The sequence below is a fragment of the Microtus pennsylvanicus genome, chromosome 7 (assembly GCF_037038515.1).
Source record: "Microtus pennsylvanicus isolate mMicPen1 chromosome 7, mMicPen1.hap1, whole genome shotgun sequence".
NCBI classification, from domain to species: domain Eukaryota; kingdom Metazoa; phylum Chordata; class Mammalia; order Rodentia; family Cricetidae; genus Microtus; species Microtus pennsylvanicus.
Window position 1 is genome coordinate 69,935,850 of NC_134585.1, and position 13,714 is coordinate 69,949,563.

The 13,714-nt window shown below is 39.3% G+C and overlaps 1 protein-coding gene across 2 annotated transcripts in view; it reads right to left on the bottom strand.

Annotated features, from left to right (window-relative positions):
* Positions 1-13,378, bottom strand: part of Adgrl4 (adhesion G protein-coupled receptor L4) — an 87,755-nt gene extending 74,377 nt beyond the window's left edge. Inside the window, exons 1-2 of one of the 2 annotated variants that reach the window (XM_075981089.1) lie at positions 13,276-13,378; positions 11,842-11,991 (exon numbers count right to left, since the gene is read on the bottom strand). In XM_075981089.1, the coding sequence (XP_075837204.1) occupies positions 11,842-11,991; positions 13,276-13,297 (172 nt within the window). In that variant the 5' untranslated portion in view covers positions 13,298-13,378. The remainder of the gene's footprint in view (positions 1-11,841; positions 11,992-13,275) is intronic. The other variant, XM_075981090.1, reaches the window with a different exon arrangement.
* Positions 13,379-13,714: the final 336 nt, after the last annotated feature.

Genomic DNA, 13,714 nt, shown 5'->3' on the forward strand with positions numbered 1-13,714 from the left:
AAGCACGTTATAGATTGACAAGGCATTTTGTTGGTATCTAAGGACACACACAAGAATAAGAAGCAGTCAGCAGGGCTTTCAGTCACTACTGAAGTGCACACACTCTGGAAACGCACTTCAAACAAGATAAAATCGCTGTGACATGAAAAACTAGAATTCATAATAAATAGAATAGTTTAGTCTTACAAAGAAATTGACTTATGAGTTGGGCCTTAGGCAATGAATATTAGTTTATGCTATTCCCAATATTGAAATAACTCAGTTTCTACCATGAATGCTAACTGAGTATTCTATCCTATTCATCATACCTGGTACAAAGATTTGGGTATGTGAGGCGATACCTATTGCCCTACATCTGCACGCACTCCTCAAGGGGTGAACTCACAGTCGCCGGGGATGATAACTACATTTCCCTAAGGACGTGGACAAATACACAAATCTGCCTTGTTGACTTATTTACTTTTATTATCCAGAAATGCTAATACAGTACTTCTCTTGGTTACCTTCTATTTAGTACCTTGCATTTTATTTTTATTTTTTTAATTAATTAATTAATTTATTTATTTATTAAGGATTTCTGCCTCCCCCCCTCATCCGCCTCCCATTTCCCTCCCCCTCCCCCGATCAAGTCACCCTCCCTCATCTGCTCGAAGAGCAATCTGGGTTCCCTGACCTGTGGGAAGCCCAAGGACCGCCCACCTCTATCCAGGTCTCCAAAGGTGAGCATCCAAACTGCCTAGGCTTCCCCAAAGCCAGTACGTGCAGTAGGATCAAAACCCCACTGCGATTGTTCCTGAGTTCTCAGTATTCCTCATTGTCCTCTATGTTCAGCTAGTCCGGATTTATCCCATGCTTTTTCAGACCCAGGCCAGCTGGCCTTGGTGAGTTCCCGATAGAACATCCCCATTGTCTCAGTGTGTGGGTGCACCCCTCCCGGTCCTGAGGTCCTTGCTCGTGCTCCGCCTCCTTCTGCTCCTGATTTGGACCTTGAGATTTCTGTCCCGTGATCCTCTGTCTCTGTCTCCTTTCATCACCTGATGAAGGTTAATATTCATGAGGATGACTATGTGTTTGTCTTTGGGTTCACCTTCTTACTTAGCTTCTCTAGGAACATGCATTATAAGCTCATTGTCCTTTATTATGGCTAGAAACCAAATATGAGTGAGTACATCCCATGTTCCTCTTTTTGGGTCTGGCTTACCTCACTCAGGATAGTGTTTTCTATTTCCATCCATTTGTATGCAAAATTCAAGAAGTCCTTGTTTTTTACTGCTGAGTAATACTCTAATATGTATATATTCCATACTTTCTTCATCCATTCTTCCGTTGAAGGGCATCTAGGTTGTTTCCAGGTTCTGGCTATTACAAACAATGCTGCCATGAACATAGTTGAACATATACTTTTGTTGTATGATAGGGCCTCTTTTGGGTATATTCCCAAAAGTGGTATTGCTGGATCCAGGGGTAGGTTGATTCTGAATTTCCTGAGAAACCGAAACACTGCTTTCCAGAGTGGTTGCACAAGTTTGCTGGTGGGAGTACCTTGCATTTTAGTTCTGCAACTGTAATATACATAGGAAGAATCTTTTAAGACTGACTCAAAGATTTATTTTAAAGGAAGAAGAAGGCAAAGAGTTATCAGCTACAGGCCAGCATTGTCTGATGTACAGTATCTGCCTGGAAACACGGAGAGACAGTCCGAGGTCACATCCAGCTCAGCAGGAAATAGAATCTCTCTCCAGGGTTTTAAGTGAGGAGGATATGGGCAAGAAGATGAAAATGTCTCATGTATTGGTCACGCCAGCTCCAAAGGCTAGCTAAAACAACACTGACATTATTATAATCACGGAAGTTGTAAGTGATTAAAATAAGTTGAGTTCAGTCAAATGTAGTCACTGATTTTCTTCAGCAATGCACTATAGCTGACTACCAGGTATGGAATACATTCCAATCTTGCTGACTTTTTAATATGAACATCAAAAACTAATTATTTAATAAATACTTGAAAACACATAGATTATTTCTTTACCGAATTTTTGAGATAAAGTGAGAAAGGATTTGAGAAGCATTAAGAGGAGTAATTGGGGTATCACAAAAAGGGTACTGCTGAGATGATGTAAAGATCTTGATTGCTCTGGCCTTGATATAGCCTTCACTGATGTGTGTATAAATTTTATATTTAACTCTTCTCTATTCTGTGTGCTGGTTATTCTTTTTTTTTATTTATTGAGAAAAGGAAAAAAAAAGTATCTGCCTCCTCCCAGCCTCCCATTTCCCTCCCCCTCCTCCCACCCTTCTCCCCCTCCTCCCACCCTTCTCCCCCTCCCTCAAACTCCTCTCCCCCTCCCTCTCCAGTCCATAGAGCAGTCAGGGTTCCCTGCCCTGTGGTAAGTCCAAGGTCCTCCCCCCTCCGTCCATGTCTAGGAAGGTGAACATCCAAACTGGCTAGGCTCCAACAAAGCCAGAACATGAAGTAGGGTCAAAACCCCGTGCCAAGGGACAAGAAACTCAACAATGGGAGACTTTAGTTTTACTCTTCTGGTATTTTACTGCTGTTGCTCTACAGCATGGTGAAGTGTGCATGTGGAAGCCTGACGGCAAAGTTGGTTCTCTTCTTCAATCATGGGTTCTAGGGTTTGAACTCAGCTTGTCAGTCATCCACGGAAAGGGTTTTCCCACTGATCTACCTCTCAGAGCCTCCTTACTGTTTACAAACACGCCTTGCAGTACTGAAATTTCACCAGCTAATTACCTGTTACCTTCGCTACTGAAGAGGGTTAAGAAGAGAGTCTAGATACAAGAAAGTGAGAGACAAGGCAAGTTTAGGACATATCATATAAGGATGTGCTTGGTAATGCCCACTCTGATATTTTGATACCTATTCCTTTTTTGTGGTTTAGGTGCAAAATTTTTCAAGATTTTCTTTAGCATATTAATATTCAATGTTTTTCTTGAATTTGTTTCTCTGGAAAATAGCGTCTTAATCTGCCACCTAAATTTATACTCCATTTATTAAAAAGTACAGAATACCCTCACTACAAGGGCAGTTTACTATCTTAATGCACTTATTCTTGAGTGCAGACAGTGGGCCCCTGCAAGATTCGATGAGTTGTATCTTAAGTTTTTGACTTCTCATGGCCCCCTCTGAGGTCCTCAGTGTGAAGCACCTTGGCTTCCAGGAGTGTAGGGAAAATAGCTAATCACTTGCATTTCATGTACGACTTTTACTAATGCACTAAAAGTTATACACATTGTTTACTTCCTTTAACTTATGCTATCAATTCCACTGATAATTCTGTGGGTAGGAGAAAGTAGGTGGGGCTGTTAGAATTAGAACTATTTACTTTTACTTCAATGAGATTTAATTTCCTTATTTGTCAACCTATCTCACTTGGTAGTTCGAAGGTTGTCTAAAGCAATTTGTTGAATATGTTTTCCCTAACAAATTACTTATCTATAAATTTGGATAATACTAGCTCACATTCCTGAGAGTTTTTGTGAGAACTGAATTTACGAATATGTGTGAAGCATTTAGAGTAGTGTACAACTTGATGAAAACATTGAAGTTAATATCAGTATGCCACTGATTTTGTTAAGCTGTTTTCCTCAAACAATTTGACTATTATAACAATTAACTCACGTAGAAAATAAAATATATAGGAAAATAAACAACAGCAGGTTTGTGATTTGGTAACACCCTTTAAAGGGGGCTACAGGTAACTGACATTCACAGGACAAAGGAAATGTCATTAATTCTCTAAAATAAAGTGGAAACAATAAAGTCTCCAAGAAGAGTAGAACCACAGCACAGAAAGGAGGAATATGGATGTAGTGGTTATGGCATGGCATTGGAGGTAAGTACCTTCAATATTTAAACCAGATGTAAAGTATGGATTTACATCTGCTAGGGGGCTAATATCTAAAATATATAAAGAACTAACGCTCTAAATATAAAGAAAACAATCCTATTATAAAATGGCATACAGATAATTCCTAGAAGAGAAAACTCAAATTGTTGAGAAATATTTACAGAAATATTTAACATGCTTAAGGAAAACATTAGGGAAATGCAAATTGAAACTACTTTGAGATTTACTCTTCCACCTCAAGAATGGTTACTATCAATAAAACAAGTGCCAGCTCATGTAATGAGAAGTGGAGCATCTATTGACGGAACTGAAACTTGTGCAGCCACTGCGGAAATCACTCTGTCGGTTCCTCAGGACACTGGAAATAGATTTACTTCAAGGTCCATCTATGCCACTCTTGGGCATATACTCAAAAGATGTCTCATCCTACTACAGAGACACTTGCTTCCTTGTTTATTGGTTGTCTATTCATCACAGACAGAATTGGAAACAGCCTAGACCTTCTTCAACAGAAGAATAAAGAAAATATTCTCCATGTATTCAAAAATAAAATCTTGAAAATTTCAAGTAAATGGATGGAAGTAGAAAAAAAGATCAGCCTGAGTGAGGAAATCCAGATTCAGAAAGAAAAATATGGTTTGTATTTGCTTTTATTAAAATATTAGAGGTTGTCAATGATAAGCAAGCTATGATTCATAGAATCACAGAGGTTATGTATAGAGTAATGTAATAGGGGAGGGGCAAATAGATCTCATTAGGAAAAGGAAATAGAATTAATAGCTAGGGATGAGTGAGGGGGCATGTAACAAGGGGACCAAAAGGGGAGAGTTAGATGAGAGAGGAAACGTGAGAAAAGGCTGCTAAAATAAGGGGCTAATCAGAGGGTTGCTATGGAAACCTAAGGCAGAATAGAATCTCCTTAAAATATATATCTATATGAAGGAAATATAACTGAAGTTACCAAATAGCGGGGAGACACAGCCCCAATTGCCTACTTCTTGTCGCTCAATGAAGCTTCCAGTTTTAGGAATGGGTAACATCTAATTGAACAATTGGCTAAGAGTCCAATTGGAATACCCAAACAATCCAGGCTATTGCCAAGACTGTAGGTTGCTCTCCACAAACTAACTGTGACTTTCCACTGCTGAAGACAACACCTATTCAACTCATTGAACGTGGAGAAATCAAACTGATTCTCTCTTCGAGCTTTTACCCCTACATGCTAGCATCTTGGGTTCAGTAAGGTATTCTCCTCAGGCTATCAAAAGAGAAATGTAAACATCATGCCAGCCACAAAACCTTAAATCTACAATGGTATCCTGACTACAAGATATGCTAGGACAATGGTGGCACAAATCTTGTGTGGTTAACAAACCAATATTTGATTTTACTCAAAGCACATTCCATGAGGAGGAACCCTTACCCAACACTGCTTGGGTGACCAAGAACCTGAAATTAGATAGCTCAGCATCTTACAGTAAAACCAAATACTACTGTTAACAAAAAGATAAAGTAAAATGATGCTTAATGACATTCTGCTATACTCATATATCAGTGCCTTGCTTATCCAGCACCAGAGAAGTTTATTCCTGCAGCAGATGGGAACCAGTGTAGACACCCTCAGCCAATATTATCCAGAGAGTGAGAGACCTTGGAACATTCAGCCCTTAAAAGGATGACTCCATCAAACCCTTCCCTTCAGGGCTCAGGGTTTCTTGCAGAGTAGGAAACAAAAGGAGTGTAAGAATCAGAGAAGATGAAAGACAACACTGAAATTAGATCTTCTGTGAGCACATATGAACTCACAGAGGCAGAGGTAGCACATACAGCCTGCACATTTCTGCACCAGATTTTTTATGTATATGAATGGTTTCTGTGAGTGTGCAAATGAGTGAGTCTCCATTTATTGTGTCTTCTCTTGAACTCTCTCTTTCTGCTAGGTTTTTTGTACATTTTTTGGTGTACTTTAAAAAAAAATTTTTTTATTGAAAAAAAAAAATTTCCGCCTCCTCCCAGCCTTCCATTTCCCTCCCCCTCTTCCCACTATTTTTTTGTTTTATCATACTACACTCCACTATTATCTCTTAGTAGATGTATGCTTTGGATTGAAAGACTAAAATGGAGTAGATATGGATAGGAGGGGAGGTGGGAAGGAACTAATTGGAATACATGTAGGGGAAAATATTCAGAATATATTATGCGAGAAAAAATGTTTTTTTCATTAAAGGGGAAAATATGAATATTTGCCTGGATGTATGTGTGTGTACCACCTGTTGGCCATGAGCTGGGGAGATGGATCAGATGTCAAGAGCATTTATTGCTCTTGCAGAGGCCTGGGGTTCAGTTCCCAGTACTTTCATGAAAACTCACAGCCCACAACTCTAGTTCCAGCATCTCAGACACCCTATTCTGCCTTCCTGAGGCCCCTCAGTCATACGTGCACATACACAGATGTAGGAAGTCACACACTTTAAAAAAATGTCTTTTTAAAAAAGAACAAAGGAAAGCAGGACAAGAGAGGAGAAGGAAAAAGTGGAAAGGTGGGGAGGAAGGAGCAGTGAGGGAAGAATGATTGCCAAGAACGGCCCCACTGTCTGCTGAAGATCTAAGTTTCACACAAAAACAGTTAAGGTTGTTTTTATTTTATTTTTATTTTATCCTAGCTGGAATTGTGTGTGTGTCTTTGAATGAATACTCTTTCCACATTCTGAGTTCATAGATATTTAGTCTCAATCCTTAGGAAGTTGCTCAGACATTGTCTGTATACCTTTGCTGGGGTCACATTATGAGAGCATCCTCCCAGTAGACTTCTATAAGCATGTGTGTGCTCCTCCTTAGATAATGATGAAAACTTATTTTTATTTATCAGTTATTATTTATTCTATTGCATCATTTGTTTTTGTGTGTGCGTGCATGTGCTCGTGTGCAGGATCAAGTGGTCACAGAGTCTATGAGGTCACAGGACAACTTTCTGGTGACAGTAGGTTCTTTCCTTCCACCACATGGAGCCCGGGGATAGGACTCATGTCACTGCATTTGCTGGTAAGCTCCTTCATCAGTGGAGCCATCTTGCTGGCCATGAATGCTGCCTTGGGGAGTGTGTCACATTTACAAAGAGAACCAGTACCTCATGGTTTTCACCGGGTTGTTTCAGGATAGAAATGTTCCAAGCTATGAAAAGATGTTTACACATGTGCACAAGCGATCAACACTGCATCCTTCCTGACACTTCCTGTCCCCACCTGGGGCAGCTGTTTGTCTTGCTCCCACTCTGTCCACACCCCAACCTTTGCTCTACATAGTCAATGTTTCTGCCAGGAGGGAGCCAGTCTCTCACATCCATTCTCGCACTTACACAAGCCTTGTATCGTACAGGTGTTGTGCTTTAGATATATAGAGAAAAATCCGTATGCATCCAAACCTTCTCCTCTTACTGGCTTTTCATACTTTCCTCTTTATTTCATGGGGGACTGCTCTCTTCCTTCCCACACCTACAGTAGTTGTGCAGCAGAATGCAACCAGAAGTATGCTGAAATGCATAATTAATAGCAATATATATAGCAAAGCTAAGAAATCCTGTATTAGGATAAAATAGTTTTAACAATTTCATGAGCCTTTTTATTATACATTAAAATATATATGCCTTATTTCTTCTTTTTTTTAAAGTACCCTCAAATATCTCGATACTACAAAATTTTCAAATAAACTATGACCATTATCTCTATATGTCTCTTTAATATCTAATTTCTGCTCCAGGTTATTGCACTCTTGACCTAACTTTAAAGGCTGTGCTACCTTGATTAGCTCAGCTAGTTAAGAATATGTTGGCATTCATTGTCATTGTTAGAAAGTCATGGGTCCAGGGTCTGAGTACTGTCTCTACCAGCTACTCCTAGGGAATGTGGAGATCACATTTCCATGGCTCTCTTTTCTTGTGTGAAAAAAAGCTGTGGCATGGTGTTTAATATATGCTACTATGACCACTTATAGTGGAATGTGGATGTGCAAATGGTACCTATCCTTTATGTTCAAAAAAATCTAACTTAAAACTGAACATGTACTGGGTAGAAGTGCAATGGCTATGATGTGGCTGTCAAACACGTAGTCCTGATGTTTCTACAGCAATCTTTGATGTATTGTTATTTATTCGCCTACTCTACCCTATAGGTTCATCTTTTTAATACACAATATTTACTGTGTATCTGAGTAAAGTTAAGATTTCATAATGTCTCCTATTTACTAATCAAATCACATTCACAGTATCAACATCCTGACGAGCCCCACACGTGGTGCATTCTGCCATCAAGCATGAAATACTCGGGGCTTCTGGAAAACTTGAGGTGTGTTCAACTTCTAGATCTTCTTTACTGCTTTTTTGTTGTTTAGTTTACTCCAGTGAAAAATAGTCACATTATACAAATTGTCCAGACTCTTTATTGGCCAATATCATGCATTTTTTCTGCTTTCTCATTGCTACTTTGGACATCTTGACAAATATAATTTATTTTTCTATCAGGCTCAGTGTCATTTCTACTTGTCATGCTCCTACATTCTACAGATTCACTTTACAGCACCACTTCACAGTCATTAATACAGATATTATTTAACTACTCCACTTAGTCCTATGCCAAAGACTTTCTTGTTTAATTTTTCAGTCTAGGTCATGGGGGTATTTCTGGCCAATGGCCTATGACCAATGAAGCCATTGAACCCAGAGGAGGACCTACTGTTGGTACTCCCTTATACAAGTAAACTTTCTAACTGCTCTTCAAATACTTCCTCTTATACCCACAGGGAAGTATAGCTCTTAACATTCATCAATGAAGCTCCTTTTACAGTATATGGAGACAACTTCAGAAAGCCTCAAATGGTTAGAATGCAGAGAACAATTGACCGTAGTTGTACAGCTTCAGATGATACACCTACAACACAACCCTTATACCTAAGGCTCAGACAAATCACAAAAGAGGGGACAGAAATGTTGTAAGAGCCAGAGGACTAGAATGTTTGCTGAGAGACTGAGTCTTCCACATAGGACAGACAAGCTGCATCTACTATGGTAGCCTATACAGAATTTGAAAAATAACAGTACCAATTGACATATCAACATGGATGAAGAGCACTCACAAGGCCCCATCACTAGAGGGAAAGCTACAATCAATTAATGATCACTGACAGGAAGAATTAGTCTCCCTAGGTGAGAATAAACTTAGTTGGCTATATACGACCAAGTGGTCAGCCCTAAAGCCATAAACATACAAGCAACACTAAATGGGCAGAATTCAGAAGGATCTATCTATCTATCTATCTATCTATCTATCTATCTATCTATCTATCTATCTATCTATCTATCATCTATCTATCTATCTATCTATCTATCTATCTATCATCTATCTATCATCTATCTATACATGCATAAATTTGCATATTTTGATATTTAAAGAAAAGTTACAGCTGCAGAATTGGACAACACTTGTTAACCAATTCTTTTTACCACTTCTTGGTTGCATTCCTTGACCCATTCTCCAAAGATAAAAGGGGCCTCTAACAGGGGAGGCATTGTACTAACACAGGCCTTGGGATCAATGTGCAATACTTATTATCAGTCTCAGTGATGACAGTGATGAGGATAATGATGATAAAAGTTACCAATGACTCCCTGTCAATTAACAAATTGATTAGATAAGATTAATTCATTATTAAGTTTGTTTGCTTGGAACCATGTACGCCATATTTATGTGACTGTTTAAAACAGACTCTTGTCATATAGTTAGTGGGAGCGAGCTATCACCGAAACATGTCTCTGGTATTTCTAAAAAATCAAATTCTCTGTTGATCATGATGCTGATGGCTTTGATACTGGGAAAAAAACAACTTCTAATTTTAAATCACTTGGCATCTTTATAGCTGAAATCCTACTCAGACATTTCTTACTGATACAGTGCCATGCTTGCAAAGACACATAAGAAATATGAGGTATATCTATTTAGAGATAAAAAATCCAACAAAAAGATCTTCATAGCCAACATATAATCTACAATTTCAGTAACTGAAAATGTAATGTTTTAAGTTTAATTCTAAAGAACATATTAGCATACCTACTGAAAATGATGTTGAAAAGAGAAAAATCACTCTTTAGCAGTTTGGGAAGACATTACAAACTCAGATAATGACTACTAAATCAAGTGAATACGAAACTTCCTTTAACTAGAAATGGCATTTAAGTTAATGTATTTTTAAAAAGAAATAAATCCCATTACCAATTGTTTCAGAGTGAGAAGAAATTGCAAGTCACAAGTCTTTCAGTAGTTTTTTTCTCCCAATGAAAAATACTTTTCTTTTCTTTTTTCTTTTTTTCTTTTTTTTGCAGGCAGTAGAAGCAGAGACAACGCTGTGTATTGGAACATGTATTTTTCAAATAAGTCATAAAAATCATGATTATTAGCTCATTGGTTGTCAAAGGCCCAAACTAAAAGTTTATTGATGTTAATGATGATAATCATGACAGTAAAATTATCTAAATCACAGAAAGGCAATGGTGTCTTTAAGTGCCACAGAATAGTTTGGAGTGATTAGTGGGAAAGCATGCTGATATATTGGAAGCAATATTTTGAAGGTCATTGAGCTATCAGCTTGCCTTCATGCTATTCAATTAAATACACACTAAAAATGTGTGGTTATTTATGGTAAGTATTTTGTAGTGCTTGTAGAATAGTATATTACAAATTCTGGTTGGATGTAAGAACAGAAACGGCTGATCTAATGCACCATTAAGCAAACCGCATCTTTGCTGTACATTTTTTAAGCATTAAACTAATTATGATGAAGTCTGGATTTTGCTATATGCTGCATATTTAATCTTTTTAAGACCCTATCAAGTTAAATCACGAGACACAACTTGTTTATGCTATAAGCAACAGCATGCAATATTAACAAAGCACTATATCCTAGCTTAGCTTAATTAGAAAAAGTCCATGTGTTCTTAAATACATTTAGGAATATAACACCACATAGCTCTAATGTGAACTTACTACTTAATTATATTTGAAATTAATTTATATGACTTACAACCTCTTTTCCTTTTTCTGTCTCTCAGTATAGAATGTTTCTCTAATGATCTGCTTAAAATTAGCCTCTGTTGAGGATCATGGGAACCAAGAAAGAGGAAGTGAGTCTTGCTGTCAGGGAGAAACACTGGCTGAGAGATTACAGCTCAATTGGATTACCAGGTGGCGTTCGCTCACCCTATCCAGTCAATTCTCTGAATTGCACCTTACAAAGACCCTTCCGACCATGCTCTGCCCAGGCGCCACCAGGATATTCTATGGAAAGAATCTATCATAGAGAAGAATCTATTTTAAAATTCTCTTTTCTCCTCCTTCCTTTCTCCACCTTCTACTCCTCTGTCTCTCCCTTCTCTCTCTTTCTTCTCTACCCTTCTCCTTTCTCTCTCTTTTTCTTTTCTTTTTTTTGTCTTTTCTTCTGAGAGGAACTATACTGGGCAGACTTCCCCCAAACTTGCAATCTTTCTGTTTGTCCTTCCATAAAGCATTCTGATTACAAGTGTGCACTACTACAACACAATTCTATTTCCTACGCTTAACACCAAACTGAAATTAAGTAGTTTGCTACTACAGAAAACATCTAAGGAGCACACATGCCAACATCGACTGGGCTCTGGGAGCTTTCAGGGATATTGACTCTCTTCTTTGTGTTTTGACTTTCTGGCTCAATGACATAGCAATCTTTAACTTTCAAAGCAAAAAGTATGATGGGATAAATCAATATCAATACTAAAAATAATACATTTTGACATAAGAAGTTCATGCTTGTTGATCAGTTAACTAGGTTTCTTTCTTAGATTTACAGGAGCTTAGCAGCACAGGTGATTTCTGTTGTTTGTGGAGAGCAGAAAGGAGCCACCTCAGAACTGAATCTCATGAGCAGCTCAGAAGAGATCAAGACTGTTTACCTTCACAAATCGTGACGCCGTTTCCAGAGAACCCCACACCACAGAAGCAGGCTTCCACACCATTGTGGATTTCACACTTGGCATTTGGTAGACACGGTGTCTTGGTACAATTTTGTGTGTAGGAGCAATTCAACAAAGTGGAGAAACCCACTAAATAAAATCAAACATAGACCTTATCAAAAACAGGAAACTTCCCATTCTTGTGTTAAAGATCAGTACTCCACAGTGCTCTTATTTCTTTTTATCTAGAAAGGTGTATTATGAAAAGTTCCCAATAACTCATTTAGTTAAACCTTAGAAGAAAAGTGACTACACCTAAAGATTAAGGAACTTAGAAGTTTCAGTAAAACTATAACATAATGGAGAATCCAGCCTTATAATAAAAACTATGAGGTCATCCAGTCCAGGAAACTCAGTATCTCATGCCACTGAAGTGAAGTGGTTACTTGCAAAGGTATAGCCTGATTACAAAGCAATTTCCCTTCTCTTGCCTTGGGAGTTACCTTTTCCCTCCAGAAACCAAGGTAAATTGAGTATCTGGGTCTCCACAAACTAAAATCTTCTATTTTTAAGATGTCACTTGTCATATCTACGAGAAGAAATGCATGTTCCTGCCCTTCACCCAGTGTTCTGGCATTTGTCATTCTGCTCTTCTCAGGACAAAAATGCCTTTTAGGGTATCTTGTATTAGGGAAAATGAAAACAAAGTTCAGCACACTGTTCTGTGATTGGGCTCTCAGCCACAGGACACCTGCCCAACGTGACAAACAAAACTGTTTTGAGGGCTGTAGGAAACGATAAGCAAAATCATAGAGCATTGCTTTTTATTGTCCTGTTCCAGGCCCACTTAAAAGCAAGCTTGGAACGGAACAGGGATGAATCACAAAGCCATTGTTCCCAAAAAGAGCTGTCCTGGGTAAATGGTCCTTATCTGGTACCCAGAGAGTCTTACACAGTCAGTTCTAAGTCCCAGCCCTTTATAAGACTATATGTACTTCCTAAACCTGGATTAATTTGCCTTCAAAGAAGTGATTTATTATCTCTCCCCATGTATCACCAAAACAGGATTTTAAATGAACCAAAACTCCAGGCAGGCAGTAGCTTTAAAAATGTCAGGAAGCCTCTCTCAAGCATTTGCGGTTTAGATTTCCCAAGTTTCTTGGAGGCGATCACAAGAAAGGTCAAAGTCTGAGACTTGGAGGACTTTCGGGATTTCTCCAGGAAAAATAAAGAGGTAAAAGCCCCGGGTCGTGAGTAGCAAGGTCCAGAGTGAAAAGGCCAAGCAGAAAAACATCCTGTGAAAGCCCGAGTCTGTTTTCCTTGGAGACCTAGCCAGACACACTTAACACTTGAACCCCAGCTAGTTAAAAGTCTCATTCCCTGGTTCCCTGCAGGTGGGCGCTCGGCTGCCTCCCAGTCCCAGCCCATACTCACCTAGAAGCGGGAGGAGTCTCATTGGAAGCCACGGAGCTGGCTGCAGAGCGCTCAAGGCTGGAGTGCGGGTCTGTCCTGGAGCTGGGCAGGCGCGGCAGGGTCCCGCTCAGTCCCCTGTGACGCACAGCTTCCTCCTGTCACTTTCCGGCCTCTTTTGTGTGAATATGTGCACAGCCCTGAGTCTGCAGGCCACGTCCGGCGCCAGGCCCCTTCACCCAAACAGCCTGGGCTCCATTCCCAGGCTGTGGCCTCAAATTCCCTAGAGGAGCAATGTGGGGCCTCTGATGTGGCTTCTTATATGCTCCAGGAGCAGCCATTAGAGTGTCCTGAAAACTTGTACTCACAGATCTCTCAGACCTATTGGGAGCTCCTTCTGGGATAGCGTCCAGAAGACAGCCTCTGAGTCCCACTGATAGCTGTTCTGAAAGGCAAAGGGGCC